The following is an 18007-nucleotide window of genomic DNA, read 5'->3' on the forward strand; positions in this document are numbered from 1 at the left end:
CTAACAATGTTAGCGGTCATTGTCTTATAGTGTTGTTATTAGTAGCACAGTGTACATATTAAATGTCTTGAATGGTCGTCATAATCTCATTCTCTGGTGTAGGACGGAAGGCTGCGAGTCAACGATCAGCTAATCGCAGTCAATGGGGAGTCGTTGTTAGGGAAGACAAACCAGGACTCCATGGAAACACTGCGCAAGTCCATGTCAACGGAGGGCAACAAGCGAGGGATGATTCAGCTGATTGTGGCAAGACGAATCAACAAACGCCTTGAGGTAAAGAGAGAAGAATCGAGCTGAGGAAAGAAGGTCTAAATAGTGCTTCATATATTAGTTATAATAACTCATTAGTATTTTGGGTTGAAGTGAAATGGGCTGTTCCAAAAATGTTTTAATCCAGAAATTAAATTTCATTAAACATCTTAATGAAAATTTTAAACTTGATGTGCTGCAGAATGTGCTGAGATATACATCTAAACTCTCTCTCACGCTTGGTCATATTTTGTCATGACACACGCCTTGATTTTAAAAACAGACACAATTTAAAAGCATCCCTACTTCAGCACACATTAAGGTCGACCACGTGCTGTTTTCTTTCTTTTGCTCTGCAGAGAATGTCTGATCCATTTAAAGACCAGGCAGTCAGGTCACTGCATTTCAAAAATTTATCCACAAGGGCTTTCTAGAAGCATTTTCTGTAATTCTGAAGGGAAAACTATGATGGACTTGTGCATTTTTGTGTCACTAGGCTATTAAAGTTGATAAAGATAATGATGGTAATCGTCTTAGCCTGAGCAGGATCATAACTGCACAAGATTTTCCCATCATGCGTGAGTGTTCAGTTGTCTGCATCTGAACGAGACCGAGCCCACTGGAGCTGATTCTGACCGCTTTCACACCACAACACAAGTCAAAGTTTAAATAATAGCCAGTTAAATCTCTCAGGAGTTAAATTTAGAGGTTGTGTGATTTGAATTATGATGTTCCTCTTGTTGTTCTGGTTTCTGTCAGGGTGAGAGCCGATGCAGTCCCCGAAGGTTAGAGCGGACCCTGAGCCCGTCTCCTGATGACCACGAGCGACGGATCTCACACTCGCTATACGGAATCGAGGGGCTTGATGACAACCTGAGGCCACATGCCAACACAAATAATCGTAAAATGAGTGAGTCAACAACACACTTAAAGATCTAAATTTGTAATCTCTGTGACAGCCTAAGCTTGTTTGCTGGTTTTAGCCAGTTAAAGCTGGTCTTCCAACCTGACTGGCTGAAATGTGCCCCAAAGCCTTGACATCAATTTCTGTTTTTTATTTATTTATTTTACTTCTTTTCTTTTTGATAGATCAGTGATATGCATAGCTAAATTTAGAGAAGTATATATAAATATTAAATGTTGTGTTTAATAAATCAAAGTATTTTTGCATATTTTATATATTTCACTATATATATAATAAAGAAATTAATGTTTTTATGTAATGTTTTTAGAAAGATAGATAGATAGATCATTTCTTTAAAATGACACATATGTAGGCATGTATATGTCATTCAGATCAGCTAAAACACATTGGGTTTAGGAGTGTTTTTTTTTTTTCCCAAGCAAGTAATTATTTGCATTATTTTGCAAGTTAACCATCACCAGATGCTCTCTACAATCACATTTGAACGCAGCATCAGGTTTCCGAAGTAGAATTGGCATCTCTGGGCTGCAGTGTGTAAGAAACATGTGGTCTAACACAAAACATATGAGTGTTACCCTGGACAAACAGATGCAGAGCCGTGGAGGTTCACTGAGAGCTCTCTGTGTGAGAGAGAGAGCCCAGCCGGAGCTGTTATCCTGCTTGTCAACAACTGAATCCACTCATGGGAAATGACAGTAGCAGGGTGCCACACACAGATGTGCATATGCTTTTCCATTTACTCAGTATATATGCAGAGTCATGCTCATGCCATGCCATCCATTTACACTCACCCAGACAGGCTTCCACTTGCTCGCTCTCCACAAGCACTCCTGCAGAGAGATTCAAACTCGCTCTGATCAGAATGTGACTGTGTCCATACATTTAAAGACCTGTTTTCAAACACACCTCAGCAAATGTGTTAGTAATGGGGTAACGTTGTTGTTTGTGTGCTGATTGGATTTGGATCTGCTTGAGTGAGGCTCTCTATGAATACTGCAGGTTAATGTCTCATCTTCAGATGCTATGAGGATTTGAATTGGTTTTTGAATAAATTAGCTTATTAGGTATTTGTGTGGTGGAGAGAACTAGAATGCATTAGTCTGGAAGTAAAAATCTAATTAATTTTCTCCATAGGTAAATTACCTTAAAAGGCAGGGGTACTGTGATCTATGAGGTTGTTAATCAATGGTATATTCTTTTATTAAAGCTATTATTTTTTAAACAATCATGTTTAACAATGGAATTTCATAATGGAAAAACTACATTACCCATGATTCTGTAAAGAAATCTCCACCAATCAGTGACAAGCAAATTGTGCCAAAAGAACTTTATAGTGCCCATATTGTATTTTTTTTTTTTTTTTTTCATCGTTTTGAATTAAAAAATGTTGTTTTCAATGCTTTATGGGTTTGTAGTTCTTTCCCTTGTTAAAGCCGTAAAGTACACACTCTTGTATCTTTGTCTTTTTTTCCTTCAAATCCAAGTTTGTAATGTTATGGATTGATTCATGGCTTATTATACTTTAATGAAGACTTTTTTTAAATCTCTATTGGGACAGTGAATGGGAAAAATAAGATTACAGTGTTTAACGGAAAAAGATACTCATGAGCCATTAACAAGCTAAAGAGCGTGAAGAGAATCATTTGGTTCCAGTATTTCTTTAAAAAAGCACTTTGTTCCCAACCATAGTGCATTTTGTGATCGTTTACATCCCACGCGGTTTCACTTATTGAAGTATGTACTGGAAAAAAGAAAGTGTTTCTCATGGGCTTTATTTTAGACTAGGGTGGGAAATTTTTTAACTGATAAAATACACTAACAAGCTAACATCACTATTTCTCTCTAAACCGCCTAATTTCTTTCAGTATTTACTGGAAAAAGGGCTAAATTTGTTTGCACAAGATGATATAGAAAAAGCAGCCATGCAAATTGCATCCAGGCTGTATGTAAGAGCAAGCAAGCATGTCCAGATGAGGTGCACTACACCATGTCTTTAATTTGTAAATCTCTCAACATGCTGAGTAAGACACTATGCACTATTTCTCGTGATTCTCTCTGACCTGCTTTGCTCAAAATTAGGTGATTTATTTTTGCATGAATTATACATAACACTGTCATCTTTATTTTTACCATCTGCACATCTTGAAACCCCCACTATGATCAGGATTAGCTGTATTACTTGATTACTGTATTATAATAACTAGGGATGCACGATAAATCGCATGTGAGATTTACCGCTGATTATAGAACCGGCTTTACTGACAAGATGCGCATTAAATATCGCATGCGATTTATCGTGCAGCCCTAATAATAACATAATTTGATTGTCCCTACACCCCTTCCTGCTCTTATCTCATTGTAGATCATTATCAGCTCTCGCCGACGGTCAACATGCCTCAGGATGACACAGTCATAATTGAAGACGACAGGCCACATGTTCTCCACACCCAGCTGTCTGACCAATCGTCATCCAGTTCTCACGATGACATGGGTTTCACTGTGGAGACACCTCAGATGCCACCCTGGGACCAAGAACTTCCCTACAGGTCAATAAAAGTGGACTGTTTAGAAAGTTTTGTAATTTATTTGTTGAAGTATCTATTGTCTTTGTTTCTATTTTGAGCATCAACTCTCTTACTCTTCTGACGATCTTCCTGCTGTAATTGAGTCCATGGCCTTATGTTTGTTTGTCAGAGGAGCTTCAGTTATTAGAACAGGGCCAAGGGCTGGACACTGTGCTGTGATTTAATCTCTCTCTCCTTCTCTGTCCTTCCCTCAGCTCTTCCAGTGCTAATGATGAGGGGGCGTTTCAGAGGGAAGGCTTTGGCAGGCAAAGCATGTCTGAGAAACGCACCAAGCAGTATGGAGACGCAAGCCAACTCGACATCTTCAAGACCCGCAAGTCCAAGAGCATGGACTTAGGTACTCTAAAGATCAACCGAAATACAGTGCTTGGTCTTAGATACTGTAAACATCTATTTAAAATACAGTACTTAGACCTAGATAGTCTAAAGATAAACTTGAAGCACAGTGCTTGGTCTTAAATACTGTAAACATTGACCCAAAACACAGTAGTTAGACCTAGTTACTCTAAAGGTCAGTCTTAAAAATGACCTTTAGTCACATTGTAAGAGCACAGTAAACACAGTAGTTGGACCTAGATACTCTAAAGCAGTGTTTCTCAACGGGGGTACGTGTATCCCTAGTGGTCCGTCACGTAATTGCAGGGGGTCCATAGAATCATTACAAAAATGTTTTTTTTTATTATTATAACCATGAACTGATATATACATGCATGTATATACATGCATGTTTTTTTTTATATATCTGTTCTAGATTCAATATAAACACTATGCTTTGGCAATACATTGTAACAATTGTCATGCCAATAAAGCACAAATTGAATTAACTTGAATTGAGAGAGAGAGAGAGAGAGAGACAGGTGACAGCGTCAGCAGAACTAAGGGTGTGTGAATACCTGGGTCTGTCTTTCTTCAGGTCAACTCATATAATCATGAAAAAATCAGTTTGCCATCAGTTGTGAGAAGATGAAAGCGATATCTGTGTCGTTGTATCCTTTCAGTATTTAAGGGGATTTCCCATAAGGGGATTTCACATGACTGTTGTCAGCGCTGTTCAGTACACTGAATCAATGGCATTGTTCTCCATGAAGTGAAATATCAGCTTCACTGTAACCCATGTGATGCGTTGATTGTTTATTGAGCCTTGTAAACTGGCACTCAAAGTAAATTAATGTCAACACCATGTTTCATTCATGAATGAATCAGCGTTTTTAAGTGTATCCGTTGAATGAATGTTTTTTTTAATGATGACTCACTCGTAAAGTCAATCCATTGCCGCCACCTGATGGTGTAACAATGCCTGACAGCCCAGCGCTGATACTGAAACATCACTATATAGTCAGTGGCATAAAATGGTCGTAAAATGACAATAATATTATTTCTCACAATTATTTCTAGGGCAATATATCGCTAAATAAAAAAAATAGTTAACAAGACCAGCCTATGGACAGGTGGCTTGATAGGCCATCTATCAGTGGACCTGACACCAGAAGAGCTAAGAAAAATGGACAACACAAAAACACTCAATATCAATGGGGGGGGCGGGGATCCATGAGGTTGGTTTGAGATATTATGGGGGTCCAGTACTCAAAAAAGGTTACAACACAAAAACATGTCAATATCAATGTGGGGCAGGGGTCCATGAGGTTGGTTTGAGATATTATGGGGGGTCCAGTACTCAAAAAAGGTTGAGAACCACTGCTCTAAAGGTCAGTCCCAATCACTGTGGCTGAATCTATAATACACTAAAGGCCAGTCTTTATTACAGTGCTTGGACTACGATACTGTAAAAATCAGTCCCAAACACTGTGCTTGGACCAAAACACTCTAAAGATCAGCCCCAAACACAGTGATTGTATCTAAATACTCTAAAGGTCAATCTCCAAAATGGGAATTGGACCTACCGTATTGACCCGAATATAAGACGATGTTTTTTTCTTGGAAATACATCTGAAAAAACGTGGTCGTCTTATATTCAGGGTCTAGACTTTGACATGTCAATAATACACCCACAACAATAGGTGGCGCCAAATGCGCATAAAACGAGTGTGCCATGAAATACGTAATGTAATGCGTGTTGGAAAGATCGCCAGTAAAAACAAAAGAAAAAGAAAACCTTACAGCTGCATGAATCCTGACTGTCACGTTAGCATGATGGGACCAAACTTTCCTTATAATCAGGCTCGTCTTATATTCGGGCCAATACGGTAATTACTTAAATTAATTAAAGATCAACTCAAAGCACATTACTTAGACCCAGATACTCTAAAGGTCTATCCCAAACACATTGCTTTGACTTCAGTACTGTAAAGGTCAATCTCAAAAACATTAATTGGACCTAAATACTCTAAAGATCAGTCCCAAACACAGAGCTTGGACCTAGATACTCTAAAGGTCAGTCCCAGTAAATAAATTCCCACCTCGAAATCTAATCCATTGCTCAAGTTACTTTCCTCTCTTTATAAGAGCACTTCTCAGAATGCCTCTCATTCTGGGCATCACCATTCACCACTCCACCGTCAATAAGTCTGAACTGGTCTCCCTTGTGCATGTGCTTTCTAATCTGAACACTGTTTCCACTCATCCAATTCTGCTGGATGTTCCTCACTTACCGCTTTACCACTGAAATGGTGCCAGAGTGCAGACAAGGGATCCTGCAGAACCTTCTGCAGATCTGCTCAGTGTTTCCACTGACTCTACAGTAGAGCCGAACAACGTGTTTGTTTTATTTGGAGTTTTTTACTCATGTGGGCCTTCTTCACCACTTCTTTGCATATTATTTAATTTGACAGTTTTCTAATTTGACTTCAGTTTCGAATATAGATTTCTAGACCACTGCTGAATGGCTTTGTTGTAGGTCATTTTTCTAGATATAGATAACACTATCTAGAAATCTTGCTTCAATTGTTGTTTTAAAAACTTTGTATCAATTACATTTTATAATTTCGGTTTCTGATGGGAGTAATTCCTGCTTATGAGATCAGCAAGTTAAAGGGGATGAAGTATGAATCACATTTTTCCCAACATGTGGAATGAGGTCAGTTTGGGCACCTGCATGGTCTCAGTGGAAAAGTGATAACTCTGAATCAGCAGAATCACTGTGGAGACACCGTTTTGTTAATGAGCACTGACTGATTGTTTCTGTCGTCTGATTTGTTGATGTTGAAACGTGCCTGGTTGCTTGCTGCATGTTGAATGGTCATACTAACCGTCCTGTCAATGTATGTGTATGTCTGTGTGCCCTTCACACAGTGGCTGATGAGATTAACCTCACACACTACACAGAAAACCACCCAGGTAAGCATGACCACTCCTGCACTTCTATTCCTGCACACACACTCACTTCTATTGTACACTGCAGGATTAGTTGCCTGTTTTTCTTCTGTGTTGAGATAATTTGTTCCTACTGTTTCATCGTTGATCACTTTCCTAGGCCCGTTTGTCACCTCTCATAAACAGCACATTTCGGCACCTATAAAAAGAGGTTACAGCATTCATACTCTGCAGTTTAGCCAATGTAGTGATCCAGAAATCACTTACGTATTTTATTGATATTTATGTAAATAAGAAGTCTATTTTGCTCAAAAGGCTTCATTTATTTGATCAAAAACACAGTAAAAATGGGAATATTGTGAAATATTATTACATTTTAAAATAACTTTTTTCTATTTTAATATATTTTAAAATATAATGTATTCCTGTGGTGGCAAAGCGGAATTTTCAGCAGCTATTACTCGTGTCACATGCTCCTTCTATAATCATTCTAATATGCTTGGAAAGCATTCTAATGGTGGTTAAGAAACATTTCTTATTATTATCAATGTTGAAAACAGTTGCGTTGCTTGATATCTTTGCTTTTAGGATTCTTTGATGAATAGAAGTTCAAAAGAACAGCATTTTATTTGAAATATAAACTTTTGTAAAATTATAAATGTCTTTTTGTCAACTTTTAATCAGTTTAATGCATCCTTGCTGAATCTTACTGACCTCAAACTTTTACTTTAATTTTTACACACATATACAGTATATATATATATATATATTATTTTTATTTTTTTTTTTCTTTACATATATTATTGTATTTTTGTTGTAGTGGTGCTGTAAAGGATTTTGTTCTGAAAATCCATTTTATTCTAATATTGCAGTATTACAAACACACAACTGTACTGTTTTTAAAAATAGCAGGGGAGGTCTGACAGGTTTCAATAAGGCAGTGCTGCGTGATGAAGATAAATTCATGCAATCTTTCCTGGCCTCCACTTACATTCATTTATCTTCATCACATAATACAGAAACGCATCTTCATGCCTTCATGGCTGACTACATACGATAGCAGCTCATGTGTGCACACACACACACTCCACATAATGTTCAGATAAATGTAGCAGCTTTTATCAGGGTTGAGATTTGCGTCGGACAGACTGCACGCATAACTAGTTGATTGTGCTTTGTGGTTTAACTAGCAAACTCTTCCTCAGGCTCTTCCTCACGTGATGTTGGCCCGTCTCTCGGCCTAAAGAAATCCAGCTCTCTGGAAAGTTTACAGACTGCCGTCGCTGAGGTGACTCTCAACGGCGACATGCCTTTTCACCGGCCACGGCCACGCATCATACGGGGGCGGGGCTGCAACGAGAGCTTTCGAGCCGCAATTGACAAATCGTACGACAGGCCAGCAGCAAATGAGGATGAAGAGGAGTGCATGGACACATGTATGGCTGCTCCTGATTGAATCAGTGAACGCACTAAAATTTGGCAAATGTTGATATAATGACTGTTAATTTGATTAAGCGGTATTAATTTAGTTGATTATGACTGATAATAACACCATTCCCTCTGTTTTTTCTTCCTGTAGTGGAGGAGGACACTGAAGGAAGCTCTCGATCAGGGCGGGATTCCGTTTCCACGGTAGCTGATCTCACTCCGCTTCCTGTCACCGAGCAACAGCTGATCAATGGCAATCAGCCTCAAAACGACAAGAAGAAAGAAAAAGGAGGGAAGGCCAAAAAGAAGCCAGAGAAAGAGAAGGGTAAAACAAAGAAAGGAATGCTCAAGGGTCTTGGAGAGATGTTCAGGTAATTAAAAGCAGATCTGAACAGCTTTTTGTGTCAGATAAAAGAGACTAAGAATAATGAAGATAAGAGCACAGATGAGCCAACAGCACTTTTCTTCATGTCCTTAATTACCTCAAAATCCAACAATGGAATAAAAAGCCTAGTGAGCTGCCCACCGACGCATCATAGGCATTTCCCTGACTCAAAGACTTTGCCAACAATAGGCAGAACACAAAATTGGTGAAATATGTGAGTGAAGAAAATGAGTTGTCTTTGCACATGCAAATCTTGCTAAGGTGGTTGGTTGCAGGGCTGTTGCTGTGTTGTTGCAAAGGTGTTCTGGGTGGTTTCTGGTGTGTTGTTAGGTGGTTGCTAGGGTGTTGTTCAAAATAGCCCATCACTGAGTTTCTTTATGATTCTGCTTTCTAGATATGAGCTGTAATTTCCTTGGCAAGCTTAATGCTGCCTCATAAAGAAAGAAGACTTTGTTTTAGCTGGAACTTGTCCAAAAAATTTGCAATTTGCAATTTAAGTCCCAGAATGCATTTTTTTATCTTACTGATCTCAATCTTTTGAAATAGTGTAGTGTACAGGTATATAGACAGTAGACAACAGTGCATCTCACTAGTATTCGGACTTCCTGTACTAATATTTAAAAAATAATGGGATTGAAATCTAATCATTAATATTGATAGGCTGTGAGTTTGTGTGCTCTGTGGAGTGACAGAATGTTCCTGAGCTCTAGGCAGAATGGACAATCACATCCAAGACACGGAGGAAAAGTTTGCGTTTCCATGAAGTTTAGTAGAGAGATACGAGAAGACTGGAGGGGAGAGAAAGCAAGAACACAGCTTATTTGAAGGTTTTTGAATCAGTCAGCAATAGATACGTCATTTTTGAAAACGTCGAATATTTTAGGCAGTGGAGTGTTTTAATGGCTGTCATCTGCCTCACTGAGCCAAAGATACCTGCTTCATATTAATGAGCTCTCTACATATTAATGAGCTCTGCAGAATATCAGAACTCACAGGCATACAAAGGTATTGAAACTCCTTTCAGCTTTCTCGCACACACTTCAGTCCTCGCACATGTCAGCGGAACATTAATGAATCGATATGCTTGATAAAACAAAGATTTGCAGAGAAGAGAAGACTTTTCGCGCTCACTGCTTTGCAGAGTTGCAAAACAGTGATTAGTTTGTTAAATGAATTAGAATAGATGGATTAAGAGCTTTAATATTGGTTTAATTAGAGCAGACAGGTTTAAGAGCTTTTTTCAGAAGCATAATGCCCATTCAAATGAAAGGAACACGTGACTAGTGTTTTGAACCAAGTAACTTTTGAATGCAAGTTCCAAAAAATATATTTTTTATTGTTTTTGAGTTTTTCAGCTGTTGTCGAAACACTTCATTGAGAAGAATGTGCTATCACACACCATCAACTTGTGACGTGTGTGTGTGTTGAAGGTTCGGGAAGTACCGTAAGGACGAGCGTATAGATGGTCCAAAGTGGAAGGCAGAGGAAACTCATGCATCGGAGGAAGAGACGCGCAGAATGAGACAAGAACAAGAGAGGTACATACACGCATACAGAGTCAGAGCTAATCTTAACTATCATCAGCCTCTAATCAGAGGCATTTCCTGACACTTTACCTGCCAGCCGTACCCACTTCCTCAACCCTTCTTCCTCAGTGATTGTTTCAGTCCTGTTGTTTGTGTCATCATTGTTTTGTTAAAGCATTATGATGCTTTCATATTTTGTGCGTGTTTGCATACTAATCCTTTAGCTAAAGCCTAATATGTTTAAGTCAATTTAAGTTCATCGTGTGAATGTTCGCCTGCAGGTGTGTGTGTGTTCATGTTGTTTTATTAATAATGCCATGTAAACCCCCTCCCGTTTTCCCTTCTGTCCTGTGAGACCCTGCTGAGAAATCCCCACTCTTTCGATCTCTTTCTTAATCTCTCTCTCTCTCTCTCTCTTGTATACACTCATTTATCATCTTGCTTTTGATGGCCGTTAGAAAGGTGTTTAAGTAAGTTTTTTAGGTCCTTTGTGAAGAAACTCCTGAATTTTGGTTTAAAGAGAGTTCACAAAAAAAAAAAATGAAATTTTGGTGTCATTTACTAACCCTCATGTAATTTCCAAAGCTGTGCGACTGACTTCTGTGGAACACAAAAAATAATGTTTTTGTCTATACAATGTCAAAATCAATGGGATCTAAAACAACATTAGGCCTCATTGACACACACAAAAAAAAAAGAAAATATCTTTCTTTGTGTTTCTCATATAAAGTTTCTGTTGTAGTCTTTCTTGTCTTTCTATGTATATATGTATGTGGTGTGTATATATATATATATATATATATATATACACACACTTATTTTCTATGTTATTTATTTAATATACATATATGCATATTTATATATAAATATGTTTTGGTAAATTTACATTGTATATATTTTTGCATGCAGTGTTGCCAAAGCATCAGTAAACACAAAAAAGTGACAAAAAATAAATAAATAAGATGTTAGAAATGCTAATAAAAATAATGTAATATTAATAACATTAACTTTAGAATTAACATTATTATTTAATAATATACATATATGCATATTTATATATGAATATGTTTAGTTATATTGTATATATTATTGAATACAGTGTTGCCAAAGCGTCAATAAAGGGGAAGTCGTGGCCTAATGGTTAGAGAGTCGGACTCGTAACCCAAAGGTTGCGGGTTCGAGTCTCGTACCGGCAGGGATTGTAGGTGGGGGGAGTGAATGTACAGCGCTCTCAACTGCTCCCCGGGCGCCGCAGCATAAATGGCTGCCCACTGCTCCAGGTGAGAGTTCACGGTGTGTGTGTTCACTGCTGTGTGTGTGCACTAAGGATGGGTTAAATGCAGAGCACTAATTCCTAGTATGGGTAACCATACTTGGCCACATGTCATGTCACTTTTCACTTAAAAAAAAAAAAGAATTATAAAAATGCCAGAAATGTTAATAAAAATAATTTAATATTATTATACTATAATTATAATATAATTATACATTATAACAAGCAGGTGTTTAGGTTAGTACCAAATTGAACTAAACTGATCTTCATTAAATTATACTGGAATAAATCATGTTTTCCATGCCATACATCAAGACATTTCTTCATTTTTAGTATTTTGTTCATCCTGATCTGTCCATTATTACTTGTTATTCAGTTGTTTTTTAACTCGTTTATCTGTTTTTTATTCTTTTTAATCTGTGTGTTTCGTCATTCCTTTTTTTAACTTATGTCTATGTAGGATCCAGGCTAAAACGCGAGAGATTCGTCAGCGTCAGGCCAGAGAGCGGGACTATGCTGAGATCCAGGACTTCAGTCGGTCCACCCTGACCTCACTTCCTCCTGAGGAGCCCCCGTACGCTGGCATCGGCTCGCTGGAACACGGCGGGTACCATCGGATCCACACGCCTCCGGACTCACCATACACACATAAACAGAACGCCCACAACGGACACCCCTCTACATCAGACAGGTATTTACTGTAACGGCAGTCGTTTCTAAATATCATAGTCCTTCCACCTCCTGAGCTATTAATGCGTTAACCTTGAATTCTGAAGTCAAGATGCTCTTCTAAACACTCTCCTTGAGTTGTATAAAGTATTGAAAGCATTCTCGAAGGCTTTCATAAAACCCAGTTTGTGAGAATGTTTTGTTTGGGTTGTGTCAGAGTTGCATGTTTTCTCGAGACTAAAACAAACACAGGCAGAGAGAGACCGGAAGGCCACTTCCTGTAAGAACCCTCAAGGAACAGGAAATGGGTGTCATTCCAGTAAGATGCAGAGAATGGAACTGTGGGAATTATCCTTGCATATCTGCATGGGAAGTGGATCTTAAAGGGGGTACAATGTGTGGGTGGGTGTGTTTTTATGGGCTTTAGAGGGAAACACGGTGTAGGAGTGTGTGTGTGTGTGATGCGTATACAAACAGTATAGCATTGTGATCTTATAGCTTCCTGTTTTCTGAGTTTCGGCCAATCAGCTTTATTGCATGCTGTCAGATCATATTAGTTGAGACCAAGTAGCTAAAACAGCTGTTGACGTGGCAGTCTAAAAAGCCTTTTTCCGATGCCTGATGTGATGTTTTAGGATATTTAGACTGATTGAAGTTATGTCATTTTATGCCATCATGATGACATTGACATCAACAGGAAGTCATACTTTAGTGTCTTTAAAATGGCAGGAAAATAACATTATCTTTACTTTTAAGGAGCAAATCCTCTTCAACTGACAAAAGCGAAGTGTCTTAAACATTTCCTTTAATATTAATCTTTTAATAATCCTTTAATTAATCACCCTAATTTATCCAGAGAGAATTTTCTCACAGTTAAGTGTGGCATTTTAAGTTGGGTTGTTGAATATAGCATAATGCTTCTTGTTTCTTTTTCAGAATTATTTTTTTGCATCAGCATTATGCATACCACTTTTAGCATTTTTAGATTTTAATTAAAACATTTTTGACACATTTCTAAAACTTTTTTACTAGTTAAGGCTCTTGTAAGTTTTTTTCTTATTCTCATTTTCACTTTGCCCCAAATTAAAGCGGACACATTCACAAAACAGTCATATTTTGGCAAGTTAAAGACCAAGTCCTTTTTCTTGTGTAAACTTGTATTGTGTAAACACTTGAAATGCACAGTTGGGTCCAGAACATGAGCAATCTAGAGGCATCAGTTAGTCTCTGAACGCTCAGAACAATTCCTGACATCAGTTGTGAAAGAGGTTATAGTGGAAATCCAACAATAATAGAGTCATTTTTACAATGTCACTGCTTTAGCTGGGCACACACTTATACACACACAAACACACAGAGTATCTGACCTAGAAATCAGAGTGTTCTAGCATTCTGGCTGTCAGCTGCAGCATGGTTTAAGTCCCTCAGTGCAGAACGTTTAAGTAAATGAGAAATATATCTGTTCAGTCAGCAGAACTACTTTTTGAAGCCTGATAAAAAGGGCTTATACACACACACAAACCCGGTTCAAGTCCAGCTGAGGTATAATGATGATATTAAGATGTGAAGTAAGGAGTCTTGGGAGACATGTTTGTGCATAGTGAAGGTTTCTCTCTCTCTTTATATGTGTATATATAATATGAATGTGTGTGTATATTGATGTTTTTGCACTAATGTCTGCTGTTTATTTATTTACTTTTACATTCATAAATGTGTGTGTGTGTGTATACATACATGCATGCACACACATACAAAATTCCCAATGCTTCAATATGCACAAAAAAAATCATATTTATATAGGAATATATGCATATGTTTAAAAGTGTGGCTGATGTCTGAGGTTGTGAGTTCAATTATAAATATCTCTCTCTCTCCGGGGTCTCTGTCCACCCACCAGGCTAGCTGTGGCTTTGTTAGAACGTGTGTGTTTGTGATCTTTGAGTCTGTAATCTGTTTAATCTGTGTTCTTGTGATCTGTTGATATGTTTTTTTTCTTGAATTGCTCAGAGAATTTCATTGTTAATGGAAGGATCAGAGAAATGTAATAGATCAGAGAAAAAAGAGAAATGTGTGTGTGTGTGAGAGAGAGAGAGAGAGAGAGAGAGACGGGCAGTTTAAATGAATTAAACTCAATCTCTCTTGTTCATTTCCACTCATGACCCCTCCTCTCTGAGCTGGGATTTGATTCTCTCAGGTTTTATTAAATTGACTGCTTAGATTTGAGTCAGAGAGTGACAACGAGCACACATGCACCGTTTCTGCATGTCTGCACGAAGCTGATGACCATGGGGCCGCTATCCGTGTCTCTGGTCTCCCACTGCAGCAATGGAGCACCTGTGTAATCAACATTCCTCCTTCCTCCTGACAAACTTTAGTTGTGTCGGTGTGTGTGTGTGTGTGTGTGCACACTCTTGCTGAGTTGACTATGAGCCCTGTAGGGAATTTTAAAGAATGAACATTGCAGAGGCCAATTAAAGCAGCCAAACGCACACAGAGGGTAAACATCTGACTAATCCCACAGCATTCATGCTGAGAGCTCACACACACACACGCATACACACACAAATTTAAGCTCATTATCAGCATTCCCTGGCACGCTGTGTGGAAAAAAAGCGTGGATTAAGAAAAACCAAAGCATCAGAAACAAACTCACAGCTTACAGATGGATAAAGTGAGTGTGACACCACTGCTAATTAAAAGAAATAAATGAGTAAAGAGGAAAGCAAAGAGTGGTAGCAGAATTCAGATGTGCCACTGTAAGGAAAAGGGCCGCGTCTGACTGAGTGATTTCAGTTACAAACGACAGATATGCGTTTAGTTTTATCTCATGTTGAGTGATAATGTTAAAGTTTCTTCCAATGAAATCACTTAGAGTTTAGTTTAACAGAGCCGTTGTTGTTTCCCCTCTGATCTTTAGCTGTTTGTGTTGAGAAAACTTTAAGACCTTTTGCTTTTGTTTGACTTTTGATTGGCTGTCCTCCATGTGTTGGCCTAGTTCAGTGTATTCCAAACAAAAATTCAAATATTGTCGTCATTTGCTCACTCTCATGTCATTCCGAATTTGGATGAGTTTCTTCCTCTGTGGAACATGAAAGTTGGTATTTTGAAGAACAATGTTGGAGTCCAGTGAACACTGACTGAGGAAATAAATGATGACAGAATTTCATTTTTGAGTAAAAATATTTCAATAATTGAGCATTTGCCAAATTAATTCTAAGGTTCTGAATAACTGAATAGAGTACAGAAAGTCTTTGTTTGCCTGTCACTTTATGGTGCTTCATTAAATCCTGTATAGTAAAATTATTATAGAATTAGCTAGATTGGTTTATCATGCATTTTCAATGTGTTTCTGAGGCAAAAATAGACTGAAACTCTACTGTGAAACAGGCCTAAGTTTCAATACTTGCTCTGGGTGGAGCTTGTACTGCGAATGTTATAGTACATTAAAATCTTAGGTCAAAAGAGCAACATTTTTTTGATGCTACACACGTCTTTCAGGTTTAAATTGGAAGTCATTTTAACCATTATCATAACACAGCTGATATTCCAGACCCCGCGGCTCATCCACACACAGCACACATGGTTTGTTTTGGAAAGATCCACTGAGGGGTCAGTGTGTTTGTAGTAGCTGGTGGTCTGTGGTTTCAGCCACTGAGAGTTTGTGTCTGAATATGGCCTACTGTTTATAAATGAACAGCAGTGGGGTGACGTTAATGAAGCCCCACAGCGCTGGTGGTTGAACCATCTCTCATTTGGGCCAAGTTATGCTCTAATGATGAATGGATCAAAAGACATTCAACCCAATATAGAGCTACATAACCCTTTTCATGTTGATTTATTTCTGAGACAATTACTCAGATGTTTTCTCAGTAATTTTCTCTCCCTCTCCCTTTCTTTCTTGTTCTGGCTAGTCAATGAATGCTCATTTAAAGGAATACTTCAGCCAAAAATGAATATTCTGTCATCATCGTTTATTACCCTCCAAACTCGTATTCTGTAGAACACAAAAGAAAGAATCATCTCTCATGCAAAACTACGTCTGTGTGCTTGTGTGTCTGTTATTAATGAAAATATTGTGTAGATTAAAAGTGACAATTGACACAAACAGAAGAAATCTTTCTCTTTCATTCTGTGAACTCAAACAGGCCTCCCATAATGTAACTAAATCCAGTATTTGCAATATTATCTAATGGATTTAATCTGTCACAACTTCTGATTATTAATAATGAGGCCACACATGCATACGACAAACCGAGTATAGCGATAAACAGACATTAGCGGATAATAACCATCTGTTAAAAGCTGAATGCTCCACTGAGACATCAGATTGTGTATTTTGTGTAATGTGACATATGGTTTCAGATCTTCTCGGCTTCGTATGCTTAACTTTTACTCGCTGGAGACGTGATGTCAAATAGAGGTCGAAAGTTCAGAACCGAGTCAGGGTGACCCAAAAACCAACGTTACCGAGTTCCCAGACCTCCTCGATCACCACTATGCCTCTAATTGCTTCTGGGACTGTCTTTGTGGCTTTTATTAGAAAGCAATTGCTAAAGGACGTCTGTGGCCCTGTTTACACCTGGTAGCAAAGTGCTATTTTTGTCTTCCCTGTTATTATCTCTAAATTATTTCTCACAAATATAATTTTAATCTAACATCAGCTGATGAGTGTTTTCTAACTGTTCAAACGGATGTTAATACCAGGTGTAAACATGGCCTTAGAGAGATACTTTGCAGTGTTTCTGGAATAGGAGTGGGTTTGTTGACTTAAATCTTTTTATTAGAAACTAGAGAATGATTATTGGAGAAAGGTAGGATCGGTACATGTTGCAGGTTGGACTCAACCTGTAACAACCACATTTGTACCATGGCTTAATGTGTTTGGTATGTGAATCACCGTGCCACTGCTCTGACAGGGTTTGGAGTTTTTCTTTTCTTGTGTGCAATACTCTCAATACAACGCTAGACTCTGTTTGGTGTTTATCTATGAGTGAATTCACCTGTGAATCTGCTGCATGTGAAATTATGGTTCGTTAGCTGTTTATACGTGTGTGTGAATTGAAGAGTTCTGCTGAATTGAGTGGATGCCCTTTCTCTGACCCCTCAACAAGATGACCTACTTTTCTGACAGAACCTTGTTCTTCTGTCGGGGACGCGCCTCTCCTCTCCGTTTTTTTTTTTCCTCTTTTTCTTTCAGGATACAGTTTCCCTATAAGTAGGCTGCTTGCTCTGTGTGTGTGTGTGTGTGTGTGTGTGTGTGTGTGTAGCATTCTACAATTAAGGATCAAGTTTCTTCTCATCTTTCTTATTCTATCTAGGGTGTCTATCTAGGGTGTCAAGACCATTTGCAAAGTAGATCTTGCGAAACACACCAGGTTTGAACTTATGGAAGAATTAGTAGTGAGCTGCCTTGATGTCTGCTGTCTATACAGGCAGCTGCCTTCTAAGCATTGTTATTTATATGCTATTATAGTATTTATTAATATTGTGATTGTAATGTTTCTATTTAGATTCAATTTATTTGTATTTCTGTTTCAGTAATCGTAAACTAGAGGAGGCACACTAATTGTATTGGTCTGGGATCCCTGCCGATTATTATTATTATTATTATTATTTGCTTAACCACTTTAAAATGGCTTTTTGGTTGCTTTTAGTCAGAAAACGTAAAGAAAACGACACACATACAGCAAGATAATA

At 38.1% G+C, this 18007-nt stretch overlaps 1 protein-coding gene across 1 annotated transcript in view; it reads left to right on the plus strand.

The window, feature by feature from the left end:
* The window catches only part of LOC107721697 (partitioning defective 3 homolog), a 102337-nt gene that overhangs the window by 63426 nt on the left and 20904 nt on the right, over nt 1-18007 (plus strand). The window contains 9 exon segments of the mRNA XM_074560112.1: nt 103-273; nt 1009-1159; nt 3537-3720; nt 3954-4096; nt 7009-7053; nt 8235-8465; nt 8609-8828; nt 10273-10380; nt 12102-12332. Coding sequence (XP_074416213.1) covers nt 103-273; nt 1009-1159; nt 3537-3720; nt 3954-4096; nt 7009-7053; nt 8235-8465; nt 8609-8828; nt 10273-10380; nt 12102-12332 — 1484 coding nt within the window.

Source organism: Sinocyclocheilus rhinocerous, unplaced genomic scaffold, assembly GCF_001515625.1.
Source record: "Sinocyclocheilus rhinocerous isolate Xijiao unplaced genomic scaffold, SAMN03320098_v1.1 scaffold1112, whole genome shotgun sequence".
In the NCBI taxonomy this organism is placed as follows: domain Eukaryota; kingdom Metazoa; phylum Chordata; class Actinopteri; order Cypriniformes; family Cyprinidae; genus Sinocyclocheilus; species Sinocyclocheilus rhinocerous.